The 19,256-nt window shown below is 59.9% G+C and overlaps 4 protein-coding genes across 9 annotated transcripts; 1 reads left to right on the forward strand and 3 right to left on the reverse strand.

Moving 5' to 3' along the window:
• The first annotated feature begins 333 nt into the window (after positions 1-333).
• Positions 334-17,972, forward strand: LOC109370915 (uncharacterized). Of its 6 annotated transcripts, XM_085242914.1 has the most exons (8): positions 14,294-14,432; positions 16,018-16,089; positions 16,374-16,445; positions 16,656-16,727; positions 16,819-16,914; positions 17,079-17,186; positions 17,345-17,492; positions 17,611-17,972. In XM_085242914.1, exons 2-8 carry the CDS (start codon positions 16,041-16,043, stop codon positions 17,891-17,893), a joined length of 828 nt encoding a protein of 275 aa, XP_085099040.1. In that variant the 5' UTR covers positions 14,294-14,432; positions 16,018-16,040; the 3' UTR covers positions 17,894-17,972. The 6 variants fall into 6 exon arrangements, 1 of the variants encoding a protein (XP_085099040.1); XR_014887993.1 differs by lacking the exons at positions 14,294-14,432; positions 16,018-16,089; positions 16,374-16,445; ... (3 more) ...; positions 17,345-17,492; positions 17,611-17,972 and adding exons at positions 334-720; positions 1,146-1,477; positions 2,163-2,997; ... (1 more) ...; positions 7,207-7,278; positions 7,378-7,556; XR_014887992.1 differs by lacking the exons at positions 14,294-14,432; positions 16,018-16,089; positions 16,374-16,445; ... (3 more) ...; positions 17,345-17,492; positions 17,611-17,972 and adding exons at positions 346-720; positions 1,146-1,477; positions 2,163-2,997; positions 6,891-6,904; positions 7,207-7,556.
• LOC109364787 (uncharacterized) lies at positions 3,762-7,036 on the reverse strand. Its single transcript, XM_085242694.1, has 3 exons — positions 5,623-7,036; positions 5,336-5,524; positions 3,762-5,097 (listed from the first exon to the last, which is right to left on the reverse strand). The coding sequence occupies exons 1-3, from the start codon at positions 6,422-6,424 to the stop codon at positions 4,313-4,315; spliced, it is 1,776 nt and encodes a 591-aa protein (XP_085098820.1). The 5' UTR covers positions 6,425-7,036; the 3' UTR covers positions 3,762-4,312.
• Positions 8,417-10,795, reverse strand: LOC146542838 (uncharacterized). Its single transcript, XM_085242695.1, has 3 exons — positions 10,030-10,795; positions 9,743-9,931; positions 8,417-9,517 (listed from the first exon to the last, which is right to left on the reverse strand). Exons 1-3 carry the CDS (start codon positions 10,793-10,795, stop codon positions 8,721-8,723), a joined length of 1,752 nt encoding a protein of 583 aa, XP_085098821.1. The 3' UTR covers positions 8,417-8,720.
• On the reverse strand, positions 14,249-15,429 carry LOC146542839 (uncharacterized). The gene is made up of 2 exons (XM_085242697.1): positions 15,423-15,429; positions 14,249-15,324 (listed from the first exon to the last, which is right to left on the reverse strand). The coding sequence occupies exons 1-2, from the start codon at positions 15,427-15,429 to the stop codon at positions 14,249-14,251; spliced, it is 1,083 nt and encodes a 360-aa protein (XP_085098823.1).
• Positions 17,973-19,256: the final 1,284 nt, after the last annotated feature.

Here is a 19,256-nt window from a genome sequence, read left to right on the forward strand (position 1 = left end):
TTATCAGCCTTGGTTTTCACCTAAAGCCACACCTTGCACCACTGCAGACAAGATTCCGCGACCCGGGTCAGTGACGAGGAGAGGACGCAACGTCTCCCTCTGAAAATCCCAGTTCCTCCCCGGCTGCGAGGCAGCACGAGCTCGGGCTCCGTTCTCGCCCTGCTATGAGGCCATGACGCAGAGCAGCGCGTCCAGAACTGTGGAGGTGCGATGTCGTCTCCCAGGCGACTCAGTGCGCGTTCCGACTGGGAAATCTCTGCCCGTGTCACACGAGGAAGGGCTGTAAGCCGACGCTCCATTGTACCGGCTTTACGCCGCAGGCGGAGCCGAAGATAAGCGATGCTGCTCTGTAATGCGCTTCGTAACGGCTGGCTCTGAGGGAGTTTTCTGCTCGACCGACCAACGGTCGGGAAACGCGAGAGGAGCGGCTCGCGCTCCGGGGCGGTTGCGAAGCGCAGACAGCGCAGAGAGCGTTCGGGGGCGCTTGGCGCCCATTCGCCTCTGCCGCGGTGACGCCGCCTCAGAGCCCCGCGGCGCACGGGGGCGGAGCGACCGCTGTTCCCGCGCGTGTTCTGCGCTGTGGAGCGGAGCGGTTCGGCTCGTCGGTTGCGAGCGGGGGGAGAGGCCTCATGCCCGGTCCGTTCGTCACGGCATCGCCGCTCGGCCCCGCCGCGATCCGTGAGGAGCCTACCGGCTCATCCGGCGCCGGCAGTGCTGCGGGTACGTGGTTCGGGTATGGGAGGGCGGTGAGGCGCTGCGGAGCCGGAGAGGAACTGGGAGGCGGGAGCTGAAAGAAACGGCACCGGGGAGATAAGATGGGAAGGTGGAAGGTGGGAATGCTGCGTCCGGGAGACGTTCGAGGGGGAAAACGGCAAAGGGAACGCGGTGCGAGTGGCGAAACGGCGCCGGGGAGGGAATCTTAGGGGGTAGGAGGAGAAAGACGGCGTTGGAGAGCGGGAGGCGGGGAACGAAAATGGCGGCGAGGGAGGGGAGACGTTGGGAGGCGGGGAACGAAAATGGTGGCGAGGGAGGGGAGACGGGGAAGCTGTGATTCAGCGTCTGGCTGAGGTTGTCCTGTGCCGGGCGCTGGGTAGGAAGGAGAGCAGGGGGCTGTGCTGTGCTCTCAGTAGTTCCTCTCTTAGCAGCAGCCACGACCCGGCCCGGCCCGAGACCTGCATCCCTTCAGAGCTGGATAGCCTGTCTGCCCAGCATGATACAGCTGACGGGTGGATGAAATGGCAGCAGACGTGGCTTGGTGTATAGATTGCCCCGCTGCTGTGGAGCCCCCTCAAGCATAGATGCCATGCAAGCTGTGCTGACCCCGGCCTGGCTCCTGCGGGTCACTGCATGTCAAGGACGTCCCAACAGTCAGTGAAGCTTCTCCTCACCAACGTGTGATCGCATCGTGCCTTGGGTTGTCGTGGTCAGTCAGCACAGTAGCAAAATAGTGCTGCTGACTCTGAAAGAGATAATGGAGGTAAGTTTTCAGTCTTCATTTTCTTTATAGTGTGAGTGATGTGAGTGGAAGTGAATGGGGTGCAGAATCCCAGCTGGCTCCTGGGTTCTGCATGGGGTCATTTAAGTTCATACTCGTTTTCACAGTTTTGCTGGTCTTCACTGCCTAAAAATCCTACTTTGCTCAGTCCTGGACACTTTGCAGGTGGAATCTCGATGTCTGATTCATTTAGTGCTTGCCACTGTGCTGCTGCTGCCACTTCCCCCACCTTGCCAGGGGATGTCCCTTCACTTAAAATATCACTAGTACATTGATACAATTTCACATCCTGAGGCAGTGAAACGGTAAAAGCTCAGCAAACACAGAGTGAGCAACCATAGCGGAATATTTACACACCAGTGAGTTTGCTAAAGGTATTTTGTATCCTCTCCCAAGCAGAAGCAAAGTTTTCTTTGTCCTCTTCCTGCAAGAGAACCACAAAGAACATATTGTGCACCAAAAGCTGCCATCTGTGGATGTGTGGCTGCTCACAAACAAAGCTGTTACGCTGACAGTGTTTGAGACAGCAGCTGCTATCAAGGCTGTATTAGCATTCAGGCACTGATAATCAATTGTTAATTGCCATATCCCACCTGGTTTCCAGACTGTATTGAGTGCTTGTGGGAAGGCTGTCCTCACTCTTCTGGGGATGTTCTTGCTTTTTCAGAAAGGGCGAGTCCTCAGGAGGTCCCCCAGCAGAACCAGGACCCTGTTGAAACCGAAACAAAGGGGACCGAAGGTACTGACTTTGCAGAACAGGAAAGTCTTCACGATGAGCTGCTACCTGAACTGGACAGCCAGGAAAGGGCAGAGCTGCTGCGGTGGATCGATGCCACACAGCCACCGAGCCCAGACGTCCCCAGCAGCACAAAAACACCACCATTCATCACATTGCTCCCTGACTTTCCCTGGGCCAGCAGGGAGCGAAACGGAGAGGGAGAGACTGAGGCCTGGATCAGCAGCGACCTGTTCTGCACACATCCATTGTGCTCCAGGCAGTTCCCCAGGCCGCTGTCCTGCAGGCCTTTCCTGCTGTCCTGCAGCACATCACCAAAGCTGCTCGTGTTAACCCCCCTGGATGTCCCAGCACTTCCCTTTCACCGCACAGCACATCTGATGGAGGAGGCACAGCAGACGCAGCCCCAGGTGGTTCTCACCCGCCTGGCACTGCCACCTGGCTGCACCTCCTGCTCCGTGCCGGACAACCACAGCGGGGATGGCACCGAGCCGGCTGAGTGCCAAGCGCCCGCCTGCACCACCAGCGGGCACCAGCAGTGCACTGGCAGCATCCAAGCCAGGAGGAGGAAGCTGCCGCATGGCCAGGACGCTCCAGGCATTGCTTTGTGCCCGCCCCGTTGCCAGCACTTGCTGTGGCTACAGTTGTGGTGGTGACAGCATGGGATGAGTGTGGGGAGCTACGGCCTCTGCCCGTTTCATATTCCTCCTGATGGCTACAAGTTGCTGGAAGGACGGTGCTGCTGCACAGCGAGCACCAGGAGCAGGTGGGTGAACAAAAAGTGAGTGGCATGGGGGGCAAGAAGTCAGGCTGTGTCCCCACGGCCAGAGGGCAGGCTTCCCCGGGGCTGTCCTTGCATGGGGGACATGCTGGGCAAGGGACGGTGGCCAGCACCCAGTTCCCAACACAGGGTCCCCCTCGCCCCTAGCCCAAGGTGGAACCCGGAGGTAATCACTGCCAACCACTGGGTCCGAAGCGGTTTCTATCCCAGTAATACATCAATAAAGAACTGCATTATTTCCTAACTGTGTGAGACCTTGCTTGATCTGTGCAGGACACAGGGTGGAAAATCCCCCCAATCCTTACGTTGGCTTCTGGTCAGGGTAAGATGTAAGAAGTTGAGGCCCTGGCACTGCTGCCCAGAGAGGTTGTGGGTGCCCCATCCCTGCGGGTTTGCCCAACTCAGCTCCCATTGCAGTGAATGGGGACGGAGGGAGGGACGTGGCTGATGAGACTCCAACTGCCGGTGGCATCGCAGGGCTGCGGTGCTTTGACCTTGCAAAGCTGCCAAACTTCCACCTGCTGGCTGTCTGCTTTCAACATCTGTCACAAAGCAGAGGGGCTGGGAGGGACCTCTGGAGAAGAGCACAGTACAGCCTCCCCCCAGAGCAGCTTCCCTGCAGCGCTTGCACAGGAGAGTCTGCCTTGAGCTGGGGAGCCCACAACCGACCCAGTGCTCCACACGTGCCCAGTGCTTTCTGCAGCCCTCAACAGCCTCCCAGGGCCACCAGTCCTGCCCAGTGCCCCCAGCTCAACACACCCGATGCTCAGTACGTGACCATCTCCTTCCCCAGGCACAAAACAAGGCACGGGGCACTGGCAGCACGATGGTGATGGAGAACATCAGTGAGGAGGTGCGGGCGGAGCTGCAGCTCTCTGCTTGCTGCAACCACACCAACATCCCTGGAGGTGGGCGTAGGGATTTGGGGGGGCTTTGAGGCTGCGTGAACGACTGCAGGCAGAGATGTAGCAAAGAGAACGCGAAACGTTTAGTAATTTAATGTAATTTCATATAATTGAAGATAATATAACATAAAATACCGTAACATAATGAAATCTAATAGAGTCCCACATTGTCCCAGTTCAAGGTGGTGGTGGTGGACAGCCAGGGTTGGAGGGGTAGGGCTGGGGCCGGTGCTGGTGCCCCTGGAGCACTGCTGCTGCTCTGTGTGCCGCAGGGCCGGCGAGGAGCCCAGGGCTACAGGGAGCCTTATTTGTTGGCCGTGGCCGTGCCTCCTGCTGCAGCAGGTGGGCCGGTTTCTGCAGAGGCTCCCGTTTGTGCTGAGCCCACCCAGCTTCGCCTAGCGCCGGCGTTTCTGCCCTGGAGCGTCCTGGCCACGCGGCAGCTTCCTCTTCCTGGCTGGGAAGCTGCCAGTGCACTGCTGGTGCCCGCTGGTGGTGCAGGCGGGCGCTGGGCACTCGGCCGGCTCGGTGCCGTCATCGTCATTGTGGTGGTTGTCTGGCACACGGCAGGACATGCAGCCGGGTGGCAGTGCCAGGCGGGTGAGAACCACCCGGGGCTGCTTCCGCTTCGCCTCTTCTATCAGATGTGCAGTGCGGGGCGAAGGAGGTGCTGGGACATCCAGGGGGGCCGGCATGGGCAGCTCTGGTGATGTGCTGCGGGGCAGCAGGAAAGGCATGCAGGGCAGCGGCCTGGGGAGCTGCCTGGAGCACGATGGATGTGTGCAGAACAGGTCGCTGCTGATCCAGGCCTCAGTCTCTGCCTCTCCGTTTTGCTCCCTGCTGGCCCAGGGAAAGTCAGGGAGCCCTGAGATGAACGGTGACGTTTTTGTGCTGCTGGGGACGTCTGGGCTCGGTGGCTGTGTGGCATCGATCCACCGCAGCAGCTCTGCCCTTTCCTGGCTGTCCAGTTCAGGTAGCAGCTCATCGTGAAGACTTTCCTCTTCTGCAATGTCAGTACCTTCGGTCCCCTTTGTTTCGGTTTCAACAGGGTCCTGGTTCTGCTGGGGGACCTCCTGAGGACTCGCCCTTTCTGAAAAAGCAAGAACATCCCCAGAAGAGTGAGGACAGCCTTCCCGCAGGCACTGAGTGCAGACCCTCCCCTGCCAGCTCTGCAGCCCCCAAACTCACCGGTGTTCAGCCATGTGAGCAGGTCATCCATGTCCGGGATGTTGTCCGGGATCTCTGTGTTGGATGTCGCTTCTGGAAAAAGAAGAAAATCCCCACAGGGGTAATGCCAGCTTCCCCACACCCACTGAGTGCAGACAACCCCCGCCAGCTCTGCTGCCCCCAAACTCACCGTTGTTCATCCAAGCCAGGAGCTCATCCATGTCCGGCGTATCATCCGGGACGTCATCCGGGACCTCTGTTTTGGGTGCCACTTCTGGAAGAGGAAGAAAATCCCCACGGGGGAAATGCCAGCTTTCCCACACCCGCTCGGGGCAAACACCCTCCCGCCAGCTCTGCTGCCCCAAACTCACCGTTGTTCATCCAAGTCAGGAGGGCATTGAAGTCAGTGATGTCCTCCTGGATGTCTGAGCTCGTTGTCGCTGCTGGAAAAGCAAGAACATCCCCAGTGAGGCAATGGCAGCTTTCCCACAGCCACCCGGTGCGGACAGCCTGCCGCCCGCTCTGCAGCCGCCAAACTCACCACCTGATTCCAGCGCTGCGGTGCTGCAGGTGAGCGGAGCCGTGGTGGGACGGGGGCACACTGGAGCTCCTCGGAGGACTGTTGAGGGGCCGGGGCGGTCGGGGCCCTGCGGCGGGCAGCTGTCTGCGGGCTGCGGGGGCTCCCCGTGCAACACAGCCCCAGGCCGCAGCTCCATCGGTTGCTGGGGCTGCTGCGTCCCTGCCACCAGGGGATGTTCCCAGCAGCGGGCAGGGGCGCGGGGGGCAGGCATACCTGGTTTCATCTCTCCAGGTAGGAGCGTGACCAGGGGTAACTGCTGCCCCCCAGGTGGCAGCTGACCAAAGTTTGGGAGCATCCCCCCAGCTGGGAGCTGACTGACAACTGTGGGCATCCCCCCAGATGGCAGCTGACCAAAGTTTGGGGGCATCCCCCCAGCTGGGAGCTGACTGACAACTGTGGGCATCCCCGCAGGTGGCAGCTGAAGCACAGCTGGGGACATGCCCCCAGGTGGCAACTGAACCACAGGTGGGGGCATCCCCCCAGGTGGCAGCTGACCCATCATTAGAGGCATCACCCCAGGTGGCAGCTGAACCACAGTTGGGGACATGCCCCCAGGTGGCAGCTGAACCACAGTTGGGGACATGCCCCCAGGTGGCAGCTGAACCACGGCTGGGGGCATCCCCCCAGGTGGCAGCTGCGCTCCCTGTCCCTGGACACCCCGCACCCCAGGCCAGACAGAGGCCTGAGGCACCATGTAGGTGACAGTGGGGACGTGGAGGGGTTGGAAGGACACCGGCACTGCTCCGCCAATGCTGGGCTGCATTGCAGCGGTGGCCGGTGGAGGCACGAAGGATCCACATAAAGCGGCGTCGGGTGTCGGAAGCACCGTCAGCGTGCGTGGAGGAATTCTCTCTGTGGGGAAATGCCCAAATGGGCGCTGGGTGAGATCTGGGGCACTGGGATCCCCTGGAGGGCCGCAGTGCCAGGAGCAGAGGAGCCTGCTGCCTTACCTGCCATGGTAGCTCGAGAGTGGCAGCGGGGGGTTCCGTGAGCGCTGGGGTCAGCCCCTCTGCCCTGAGCTCACAGTGCCCCTCTCTGACATGGACCCGTGGTGTCACAGGCATTGCTCTGAGCCTGCCCTGTCACCAGCACTTGCTGTGGCTACAGTTGTGGTGACAGCATGGGACGAGTGTGGAGAGCTATGGCCTCTGCCCGTCTCGTACTCCTCCTCCTGATGGCTACAGCTTGCTGGAAGGTTGGTGCTGCTCCATGGAGAGCACCAGGAGCAGGTGGGGGAACAAAAGTGAGTGGCATGGTGGGCAAAAAGTCAGGCTGTGTCCCCACGGCCAGACTGCAGGCTGCTCTGGGGCTGTCTTTGCATGGGGGACATGCTGGGCAGGGGACGGTGGCCAGCACCCAGTTCCCAACACAGGGTCCCCCCTCACTCCCAGCCCAAGGGAAGAGCCAGGCACGTTTTCCTCCCATGCTGTGGTTTCCTTTGTGCCCATCACAGATCTGCAGTAGTGGCCAAATGTTGCTCCATGTGGACCATGGTGGTGTTGCACACATTTAAAGGAAACTTCTCTCATCTCTTTGTGATTCTAGACGACTACACTGCTTCTTTACCTATGATTGCCTCTTCGGACTCAGCTTTTGTTCCTGAGGTGGAACCTGGATGTAAATCACTGCCAGAACAGAGCCTTTGGGGCTCCCCCTCCCGTTCTCTTTTCCTCCCCTCTCCTTCTCACTCCGTTATCTTCTCCTCCCCGCTTCCAGACAGTTCCACACAGGGATTGCTGTGTATCAGCACGGTGCCACTGCAGGCACCCTGCACGTATGGTTGAGATGCTGCTGCGTGGAAGGGAGAGATGGGTGCTGTGGAGAGATCCTCCGTTGTTCCCATCTGGAGATGGGTATGTGGACGTGTTTGACACAACCTGCTCTGTCTTGCTGGTTTTCAGGTGTGAGTGGAAGTGAATGGGGTGCAGAATCCCAGCCGGCTCCTGGGTCCGAAGCGGTTTCTATCCCAGTAATACATCAATAAAGAACTGCATTATTTCCTAACTGTGTGAGACCTTGCTTGATCTGTGCAGGACACAGGGTGGAAAATCCCCCCAATCCTTACGTTGGCTTCTGGTCAGGGTAAGATGTAAGAAGTTGAGGCCCTGGCACTGCTGCCCAGAGAGGTTGTGGGTGCCCCATCCCTGCGGGTTTGCCCAGCTCAGCTCCCATTGCAGTGAATGGGGACGGAGGGAGGGACGTGGCTGATGAGACTCCAACTGCCGGTGGCATCGCAGGGCTGCGGTGCTTTGACCCTGCAAAGCTGCCAAACTTCCACCTGCTGGCTGTCTGCTTTCAACATCTGTCACAAAGCAGAGGGGCTGGGAGGGACCTCTGGAGAAGAGCACAGTACAGCCTCCCCCCAGAGCAGCTTCCCTGCAGCAGATTGCACAGGAGAGTCTGCCTTGAGCTGGGGAGCCCACAACCGACCCAGTGCTCCACACGTGCCCAGTGCTTTCTGCAGCCCTCAACAGCCTCCCAGGGCCACCAGTCCTGCCCAGTGCCCCCAGCTCAACACACCCGATGCTCAGTACGTGACCATCTCCTTCCCCAGGCACAAAACAAGGCACGGGGCACTGGCAGCACGATGGTGATGGAGAACATCAGTGAGGAGGTGCGGGTGGAGCTGCAGCTCTCTGCTTGCTGCAACCACACCAACATCCCTGGAGGTGGGCGTAGGGATTTGGGGGGGCTTTGAGGCTGCGTGAACGACTGCAGGCAGAGATGTAGCAAAGAGAACACGAAACGTTTAGTAATTTAATGTAATTTCATATAATTGAAGATAATAACATAAAATACCGTAACATAATGAAATCTAATAGAGTCCCACATTGTCCCAGTTCAAGGTGGTGGTGGTGGACAGCCAGGGTTGGAGGGGTAGGGCTGGGGCCGGTGCTGGTGCCCCTGGAGCACTGCTGCTGCTCTGTGTGCCGCAGGGCCGGCGAGGAGCCCAGGGCTACAGGGAGCCTTATTTGCTGGCCGTGGCCGTGCCTCCTGCTGCAGCAGGTGGGCCGGTTTCTGCAGAGGCTCCCGTTTGTGCTGAGCCCACCCAGCTTCGCCTAGCGCCGGCGTTTCTGCCCTGGAGCGTCCTGGCCACGCGGCAGCTTCCTCTTCCTGGCTGGGAAGCTGCCAGTGCACTGCTGGTGCCCGCTGGTGGTGCAGGCGGGCGCTGGGCACTCGGCCGGCTCGGTGCCGTCATCGTCATTGTGGTGGTTGTCTGGCACACGGCAGGACATGCAGCCGGGTGGCAGTGCCAGGCGGGTGAGAACCACCCGGGGCTGCTTCCGCTTCGCCTCTTCTATCAGATGTGCAGTGCGGGGCGAAGGAGGTGCTGGGACATCCAGGGGGGCCGGCATGGGCAGCTCTGGTGATGTGCTGCGGGGCAGCAGGAAAGGCATGCAGGGCAGCGGCCTGGGGAGCTGCCTGGAGCACGATGGATGTGTGCAGAACAGGTCGCTGCTGATCCAGGCCTCAGTCTCTGCCTCTCCGTTTTGCTCCCTGCTGGCCCAGGGAAAGTCAGGGAGCCCTGAGATGAACGGTGAGGTTTTTGTGCTGCTGGGGACGTCTGGGCTCGGTGGCTGTGTGGCATCGATCCACCGCAGCAGCTCTGCCCTTTCCTGGCTGTCCAGTTCAGGTAGCAGCTCATCGTGAAGACTTTCCTCTTCTGCAATGTCAGTACCTTCGGTCCCCTTTGTTTCAGTTTCAACAGGGTCCTGGTTCTGCTGGGGGACCTCCTGAGGACTCGCCCTTTCTGAAAAAGCAAGAACATCCCCAGAAGAGTGAGGACAGCCTTCCCACAGGCACTGAGTGCAGACCCTCCCCCGCCAGCTCTGCAGCCCCAAACTCACCGGTGTTCAGCCATGTGAGCAGGTCATCCATGTCCGGGATGTTGTCCGGGATCTCTGTGTTGGATGTCGCTTCTGGAAAAAGAAGAAAATCCCCACAGGGGTAATGCCAGCTTCCCCACACCCACTGAGTGCAGACAACCCCCGCCAGCTCTGCTGCCCCCAAACTCACCGTTGTTCATCCAAGCCAGGAGCTCATCCATGTCCGGCGTATCATCCGGGACGTCATCCGGGACCTCTGTTTTGGGTGCCACTTCTGGAAGAGGAAGAAAATCCCCACGGGGGAAATGCCAGCTTTCCCACACCCGCTCGGGGCAAACACCCTCCCGCCAGCTCTGCTGCCCCAAACTCACCGTTGTTCATCCAAGTCAGGAGGGCATTGAAGTCAGTGATGTCCTCCTGGATGTCTGAGCTCGTTGTCGCTGCTGGAAAAGCAAGAACATCCCCAGTGAGGCAATGGCAGCTTTCCCACAGCCACCCGGTGCGGACAGCCTGCCGCCCGCTCTGCAGCCGCCAAACTCACCACCTGATTCCAGCGCTGCGGTGCTGCAGGTGAGCGGAGCCGTGGTGGGACGGGGGCACACTGGAGCTCCTCGGAGGACTGTTGAGGGGCCGGGGCGGTCGGGGCCCTGCGGCGGGCAGCTGTCTGCGGGCTGCGGGGGCTCCCCGTGCAACACAGCCCCAGGCCGCAGCTCCATCGGTTGCTGGGGCTGCTGCGTCCCTGCCACCAGGGGATGTTCCCAGCAGTGGGCAGGGGCGCGGGGGGCAGGCATACCTGGCTTCATCTCTCCAGGTAGGAGCGTGACCAGGGGTAACTGCTGCCCCCCAGGTGGCAGCTGACCAAAGTTTGGGAGCATCCCCCCAGCTGGGAGCTGACTGACAACTGTGGGCATCCCCCCAGATGGCAGCTGACCAAAGTTTGGGGGCATCCCCCCAGCTGGGAGCTGACTGACAACTGTGGGCATCCCCGCAGGTGGCAGCTGAAGCACAGCTGGGGACATGCCCCCAGGTGGCAACTGAACCACAGGTGGGGGCATCCCCCCAGGTGGCAGCTGACCCATCATTAGAGGCATCACCCCAGGTGGCAACTGAACCACAGTTGAGGACATGCCCCCAGGTGGCAGCTGAACCACGGCTGGGGGCATCCCCCCAGGTGGCAGCTGCGCTCCCTGTCCCTGGGCACCCGGCACCCCAGGCCAGACAGAGGCCTGAGGCACCATGTAGGTGACAGTGGGGACGTGGAGGGGTTGGAAGGACACCGGCACTGCTCCGCCAATGCTGGGCTGCATTGCAGCAGTGGCCGGTGGAGGCACGAAGGATCCACATAAAGCGGCGTCGGGTGTCGGAAGCACCGTCAGTGTGCGTGGAGGAATTCTCTCTGTGGGGAAATGCCCAAATGGGCGCTGGGTGAGATCTGGGGCACTGGGATCCCCTGGAGGGCCGCAGTGCCAGGAGCAGAGGAGCCTGCTGCCTTACCTGCCATGGTAGCTCGAGAGTGGCAGCGGGGGGTTCCGTGAGCGCTGGGGTCAGCCCCTCTGCCCTGAGCTCACAGTGCCCCTCTCTGACATGGACCCGTGGTGTCACAGGCATTGCTCTGAGCCTGCCCTGTCACCAGCACTTGCTGTGGCTACAGTTGTGGTGACAGCATGGGACGAGTGTGGGGAGCTATGGCCTCTGCCCGTCTCATACTCCTCCTCCTGATGGCTACAACTTGCTGGAAGGTTGGTGCTGCTCCATGGAGAGCACCAGGAGCAGGTGGGGGAACAAAAGTGAGCGGCATGGTGGGCAAGAAGTCAGGCTGTGTCCCCATGGCCAGAGGGCAGGCTGCTCTGGGGCTGTCTTTGCATGGGGGACATGCTGGGCAGGGGATGGTGGCCAGCACCCAGTTCCCAACACAGGGTCCCCCCTCACTCCCAGCCCAAGGGAAGAGCCAGGCACGTTTTCCTCCCATGCTGTGGTTTCCTTTGTGCCCATCACAGATCTGCAGTAGTGGCCAAATGTTGCTCCATGTGGACCATGGTGGTGTTGCACACATTTAAAGGAAACTTCTCTCATCTCTTTGTGATTCTAGACGACTACACTGCTTCTTTACCTATGATTGCCTCTTCGGACTCAGCTTTTGTTCCTGAGGTGGAACCTGGATGTAAATCACTGCCAGAACAGAGCCTTTGGGGCTCCCCCTCCCGTTCTCTTTTCCTCCCCTCTCCTTCTCACTCCGTTATCTTCTCCTCCCCGCTTCCAGACAGTTCCACACAGGGATTGCTGTGTATCAGCACGGTGCCACTGCAGGCACCCTGCACGTATGGTTGAGATGCTGCTGCGTGGAAGGGAGAGATGGGTGCTGTGGAGAGATCCTCCGTTGTTCCCATCTGGAGATGGGTATGTGGACGTGTTTGACACAACCTGCTCTGTCTTGCTGGTTTTCAGGTGTGAGTGGAAGTGAATGGGGTGCAGAATCCCAGCCGGCTCCTGGGTCCGAAGCGGTTTCTATCCCAGTAATACATCAATAAAGAACTGCATTATTTCCTAACTGTGTGAGACCTTGCTTGATCTGTGCAGGACACAGGGTGGAAAATCCCCCCAATCCTTACGTTGGCTTCTGGTCAGGGTAAGATGTAAGAAGTTGAGGCCCTGGCACTGCTGCCCAGAGAGGTTGTGGGTGCCCCATCCCTGCGGGTTTGCCCAGCTCAGCTCCCATTGCAGTGAATGGGGACGGAGGGAGGGACGTGGCTGATGAGACTCCAACTGCCGGTGGCATCGCAGGGCTGCGGTGCTTTGACCCTGCAAAGCTGCCAAACTTCCACCTGCTGGCTGTCTGCTTTCAACTTCTGTCTGTCACAAAGCAGAGGGGCTGGGAGGGACCTCTGGAGAAGAGCACAGTACAGCCTCCCCCCAGAGCAGCTTCCCTGCAGCGCTTGCACAGGAGAGTCTGCCTTGAGCTGGGGAGCCCACAACCGACCCAGTGCTCCACACGTGCCCAGTGCTTTCTGCAGCCCTCAACAGCCTCCCAGGGCCACCAGTCCTGCCCAGTGCCCCCAGCTCAACACACCCGATGCTCAGTACGTGACCATCTCCTTCCCCAGGCACAAAACAAGGCACGGGGCACTGGCAGCACGATGGTGATGGAGAACATCAGTGAGGAGGTGCGGGCGGAGCTGCAGCTCTCTGCTTGCTGCAACCACACCAACATCCCTGGAGGTGGGCGTAGGGATTTGGGGGGGCTTTGAGGCTGCGTGAACGACTGCAGGCAGAGATGTAGCAAAGAGAACACGAAACGTTTAGTAATTTAATGTAATTTCATATAATTGAAGATAATAACATAAAATACCGTAACATAATGAAATCTAATAGAGTCCCACATTGTCCCAGTTCAAGGTGGTGGTGGTGGACAGCCAGGGTTGGAGGGGTAGGGCTGGGCCGGTGCTGGTGCCCCTGGAGCACTGCTGCTGCTCTGTGTGCCGCAGGGCCGGCGAGGAGCCCAGGGCTACAGGGAGCCTTACTTGCTGGCCGTGGCCGTGCCTCCTGCTGCAGCAGGTGGGCCGGTTTCTGCAGAGGCTCCCGTTTGTGCTGAGCCCACCCAGCTTCGCCTAGCGCCGGCGTTTCTGCCCTGGAGCGTCCTGGCCATGCGGCAGCTTCCTCTTCCTGGCTGGGAAGCTGCCAGTGCACTGCTGGTGCCCGCTGGTGGTGCAGGCGGGCGCTGGGCACTCGGCCGGCTCGGTGCCGTCATCGTCATTGTGGTGGTTGTCTGGCACACGGCAGGACATGCAGCCGGGTGGCAGTGCCAGGCGGGTGAGAACCACCCGGGGCTGCTTCCGCTTCGCCTCTTCTATCAGATGTGCTGTGCGGGGCGAAGGAGGTGCTGGGACATCCAGGGGGGCCGGCATGGGCAGCTCTGGTGATGTGCTGCGGGGCAGCAGGAAAGGCATGCAGGGCAGCGGCCTGGGGAGCTGCCTGGAGCACGATGGATGTGTGCAGAACAGGTCGCTGCTGATCCAGGCCTCAGTCTCTGCCTCTCCGTTTTGCTGCCTGCTGGCCCAGGGAAAGTCAGGGAGCCCTGAGATGAATGGTGACGTTTTTGTGCTGCTGGGGACGTCTGGGCTCGGTGGCTGTGTGGCATCGATCCACCGCAGCAGCTCTGCCCTTTCCTGGCTGTCTAGTTCAGGTAGCAGCTCATCGTGAAGACTTTCCTGTTCAGCAATGTCAGTACCTTCGGTCCCCTTTGTTTCAGTTTCAACAGGGTCCTGGTTCTGCTGGGGGACCTCCTGAGGACTTGCCCTTTCTGAAAAAGCAAGAACATCCCCAGAAGAGTGAGGACAGCCTTCCCGCAGGCACTGAGTGCAGACCCTCCCCCGCCAGCTCTGCAGCCCCCAAACTCACCGGTGTTCAGCCATGTGAGCAGGTCATCCATGTCCGGGATGTTGTCCGGGATCTCTGTGTTGGATGTCGCTTCTGGAAAAAGAAGAAAATCCCCACAGGGGTAATGCCAGCTTCCCCACACCCACTGAGTGCAGACAACCCCCGCCAGCTCTGCTACCCCCAAACTCACCGTTGTTCATCCAAGCCAGGAGCTCATCCATGTCCGGCGTATCATCCGGGACGTCATCCGGGACCTCTGTTTTGGGTGCCACTTCTGGAAGAGGAAGAAAATCCCCACGCGGGAAATGCCAGCTTTCCCACACCCGCTCGGGGCAAACACCCTCCCGCCAGCTCTGCTGCCCCAAACTCACCGTTGTTCATCCAAGTCAGGAGGGCATTGAAGTCAGTGATGTCCTCCTGGATGTCTGAGCTCGTTGTCGCTGCTGGAAAAGCAAGAACATCCCCAGTGAGGCAATGGCAGCTTTCCCACAGCCACCCGGTGCGGACAGCCTGCCGCCCGCTCTGCAGCCGCCAAACTCACCACCTGATTCCAGCGCTGCGGTGCTGCAGGTGAGCGGAGCCGTGGTGGGACGGGGGCACACTGGAGCTCCTCGGAGGACTGTTGAGGGGCCGGGGCGGTCGGGGCCCTGCGGCGGGCAGCTGTCTGCGGGCTGCGGGGGCTCCCCGTGCAACACAGCCCCAGGCCGCAGCTCCATCGGTTGCTGGGGCTGCTGCGTCCCTGCCACCAGGGGATGTTCCCAGCAGCGGGCAGGGGCGCGGGGGGCAGGCATACCTGGCTTCATCTCTCCAGGTAGGAGCGTGACCAGGGGTAACTGCTGCCCCCCAGGTGGCAGCTGACCAAAGTTTGGGAGCATCCCCCCAGCTGGGAGCTGACTGACAACTGTGGGCATCCCCCCAGATGGCAGCTGACCAAAGTTTGGGGGCATCCCCCCAGCTGGGAGCTGACTGACAACTGGGGGCATCCCCCCAGGTGGCAGCTGACCAAAGTTTGGGGGCATCCCCCCAGCTGGGAGCTGACTGACAACTGTGGGCATCCCCGCAGGTGGCAGCTGAAGCACAGCTGGGGACATGCCCCCAGGTGGCAACTGAACCACAGGTGGGGGCATCCCCCCAGGTGGCAGCTGACCCATCATTAGAGGCATCACCCCAGGTGGCAACTGAACCACAGTTGGGGACATGCCCCCAGGTGGCAGCTGAACCACGGCTGGGGGCATCCCCCCAGGTGGCAGCTGCGCTCCCTGTCCCTGGACACCCGGCACCCCAGGCCAGACAGAGGCCTGAGGCACCATGTAGGTGACAGTGGGGACGTGGAGGGGTTGGAAGGACACCGGCACTGCTCTGCTGGGCTGCATTGCAGCAGTGGCCGGTGGAGGCACGAAGGATCCACATAAAGCGGCGTCGGGTGTCGGAAGCACCGTCAGCGTGCGTGGAGGAATTCTCTCTGTGGGGAAATGCCCAAATGGGCGCTGGGTGAGATCTGGGGCACTGGGATCCCCTGGAGGGCCGCAGTGCCAGGAGCAGAGGAGCCTGCTGCCTTACCTGCCATGGTAGCTCGAGAGTGGCAGCGGGGGGTTCCGTGAGCGCTGGGGTCAGCCCCTCTGCCCTGAGCTCACAGTGCCCCTCTCTGACATGGACCCGTGGTGTCACAGGCATTGCTCTGAGCCTGCCCTGTCACCAGCACTTGCTGTGGCTACAGTTGTGGTGACAGCATGGGACGAGTGTGGGGAGCTATGGCCTCTGCCCGTCTCATACTCCTCCTCCTGATGGCTACAACTTGCTGGAAGGTTGGTGCTGCTCCATGGAGAGCACCAGGAGCAGGTGGGTGAACAAAAGTGAGTGGCACGGGGGGCAAGAAGTCAGGCTGTGTCCCCACAGCCAGATTGCAGGCTGCTCTGGGGCTGTCCTTGCATGGGGGACATGCTGGGCAGGGGAAGGTGGCCAGCACCCAGTTCCCAACACAGGGTCCCCCCTCACCCCCAGCCCAAGGGAAGAGCCAGGCACATTTTCCTCCCGTGCTGTGGTTTCCTTTGTGCCCATCACAGATCTGCAGTAGTGGCCAAATGTTGCTCCATGTGGACCATGGTGGTGTTGCACACATTTAAAGGAAACTTCTCTCATCTCTTTGTGATTCTAGACGACTACACTGCTTCTTTACCTATGATTGCCTCTTCGAACTCGGCTTTTGTTCCTGAGGTGGAACCTGGAGGTAAATCACTGCCAGAACAGAGCCTTTGGGGCTCCCCCTCCCGTTCTCTTTTCTTCCCCTCTCCATTTCATTCTGTTCTCTTCCCCTCCCCGCTTCCAGACAGTTCCACACAGGGATTGCTGTGTATCAGCACGGTGCCACTGCAGGCACCCTGCACGTATGGTTGAGATGCTGCTGTGTGGAAGGGAGAGATGGGTGCTGTGGAGAGATCCTCCGTTGTTCCCATCTGGAGATGGGTATGTGCACGTGTTTGACACAACCTGCTCTGTCCTGTTTGTTTACAGATGTGAGTGGAAGTGAATGGGGTGCAGAATCCCAGCCGGCTCCTGGGTCCGAAGCTCTTGCAGGTGCCATGGGTATGTCATGGCTTTTTACTTCCTTTGCGAGCTGCCAGCTCACGGCCCTAATATCAGCCAGGCACGCCTGCAGGAGCGAGAGCACAGCGCTGCACGTGCCTGCCGTGTCCCTGCACCATCCCTATGTACCGCCTGCTCCTCAGCTGTGCCGTTACGCAGTGACACAGATTGTGGTGTATGATGGAAAGCTCTCATGGTTCCGTATTGCAGAAATGCCTCCAGAGAGGGCCGTGCCAAACCCGCAGCTGCTTCCCGCGCTGGAGCCCCGCTGGTCTCCCGGGGGTGGGTACTCTGACTGGATGGACTTCACCAAACAGAGCGCTCAGTTCAGTAGTGGCTTTGTCTGAAATGTGTCCTGCTACGTTCTGTTCAGGTCCTGCGAGACAGAGAGAGAATCCGGGACAAGGAAGATATTCGCCGCGCTTTGCTCATGTCCTAAAGGCAATGATGGGGGAGAACGAAGTGCCTGGTGGGTGTATTTCTGTCTGTTCACCAGAAGACTTGGGAAACAGGCGTTCTACAAAGACGTGCAGAAAATACTGCTGTCTTTGGAGAAGTAACGCGTCCTGAGGATCTCATCCTCCTGACAAGAGCAGACATTGACAGCCCCTCTTTGCTACCTTCTTTCTCAAGAGGTCGATGGAGAGCCTGTGGACGAGGCTGTGTTTCAGGAGGGCGGCAGCCACACGCTGCCCATCTCCCGTGAAGGCACAGAGGACGTGCAAGCAGCTGGCACTGCAGGTAAAGGCCGTGCACAGAGCTCTGTGGCTGAAGGTTGGAGGTTCTGTTGTTGCGTTTCATGTTCGTGGCCTCCTGGAACATTTCGTGGCAATGTCAGAGCTCTGGTGAGATCGCCAGTTAGGCACGAGGCGCAGCAGTGACCACAATTGTTCCTTCAGGTGCACGTGGTGAAGAACACACTGAGGGCATCTACATTAAGGACGTCCCCATGTTCTGCCTGAAAGGTGCCATTGGTGTGTTTGTTCCGCTTCTGCTCCTGATAATTGTGTGCTGCATTTGCATCCGGCGGCGGAGGCAGAAACAACAGTGAGTTGCTCCCCCATCCCCATCCCAGCACGCTCTTTATTCCCGCGCTGCTCTGTGCGATGCCGGGAGGAAGGAGAGCGGGGGGCTCCCGGGCCCTCAGCAGTTCCTGTCTCTGCAGGCGCCTCATGGAATCCGCCAAGGCCCGGTCTGCTGCCCACGGACGCTCAGCACGTGAGGACAGACGGTCTCGGCACCAGCGGGCTCCAGGACGTCCTGCCCGGGTGCTGCGGAGCCCCAGCGCATCGCCGCCCTCCAGGCCCAAGAGTGCCTCGGCTCGGCTGCCCCCCCCGCGGCCCCCGCGGCCCCCCAGCCCGGCCGTGTACACCAGGAATAAGTCCAGAAGCCCCCAGCCCCGCCGGGCACCGCCACCGCCACCACCGCCATCCTACAGGGGATGGTAGCAGTCTCCCTGGGGCCGGGCACCACGTCCCAGACCTGCACAACCGCTGCTCCCATCAACAGTGGCTGTCCAGATTTCTATTACAGCAGTACACCAATAAATAGCATCATCTAACTGCGTGAGACCTTGCTCGATCTGTGCAGGACACAGGGTGGGAAATGCCCTCAGTCCTCACGTTGGCTTCTGTTCAGGGTAAGAGGTTTCCATGCTACACCTGCCTAGTGTGTAAGTGACGGAGACCTCGTGTTTTTGGGGTGTATTTGGGGTGATGGAGCAGATCTTCCTGGAAGAGATGATGTTGAGGCAGCTGAGGGATGGAGAAGTGCTCCGGGACAGCCAGCACGGCGGCACTGAGGGCAGATCGTGCCTGACTCACTTGGTGGCTTTCTGTGATGCCGTGATGGCACTGATGGACAACGGGAGGGCGACTGATGTCGTCTCCCTGGACTTGGGCAAGGCCTTCGATGTGGTCCCGCGCCGCTTCCTTCCCCCAGAGTCAGACAGAGATGGGTGCAAAGGACGGGCTGTGGGGTGGAGGTTCAGCAAAGCCAAGGTTGTGCGTTCAGATGGGGAATTTGCCTCTTGCGTGCCCTACATCAATCCCAAATGAGAAAAGGAAACCTTTTTCTCCAGGTGGTTCGCTCAGAGGCTGCAGCACCTCTGCTGTGGAGAAAGGCTGAGGGAGCCGGGGGTGTTCAGCGCGGAGAAGAGAAGGCTGCGGGGAGCCCTCAGTGCAGCCTTCTGTCATTTCAAGGGAGATGATTAGCAGGAGGGAAATGAACTTTTTGTGTGGGGAGATGGTGATAGGACAAAGAGGAATGGTTTTGGCGTAAAGGAGGGGAGATTTGGTTTAGATGTCAGGGAAGTGGCTCACAGAGGGGGAGCTGAGGCCCTGGCACTGCTGCCCAGAGAGGTTGTGGGTGCCCCATCCCTGCGGGTGCGCCCGACTCAGCTCACATTGCAGTGAATGGAGACGGAGGGAGGGACGTGGCTGATGAGACTCCAACTGCCGGTGGCATCGCAGGGCTGCGGTGCTTTGACCTTGCAAAGCCGCCAAACTTCCACCTGCTGGCTGTCTGCTTTCAACATCTGTCACAAAGCACAGCAGCTGGGAGGGACCTCTGGAGTTTTAGTACAACTCCTCCCATTCCCAGCAGCTTCCCTGCAGCAGATTGCACACATCACTGCATTGAATGCCATGACTCCTGCTGCCCCTTGACAAGTTTCTGTCTCAGTCTCTGACAAGCATTCACAGAATCATAGGATGGCCTGGGTTGAAAAGGACCACGACCACCTAGTTTCACCCCCCAGTATCATGTACAGGGTGGCCAACCACTGGACCAGGCTTGTCTTGACTCATCTCT

Source organism: Meleagris gallopavo, chromosome 24 (assembly GCF_905368555.1).
Source record: "Meleagris gallopavo chromosome 24, MGAL_WU_HG_1.1, whole genome shotgun sequence".
Lineage (NCBI taxonomy): Eukaryota > Metazoa > Chordata > Aves > Galliformes > Phasianidae > Meleagris > Meleagris gallopavo.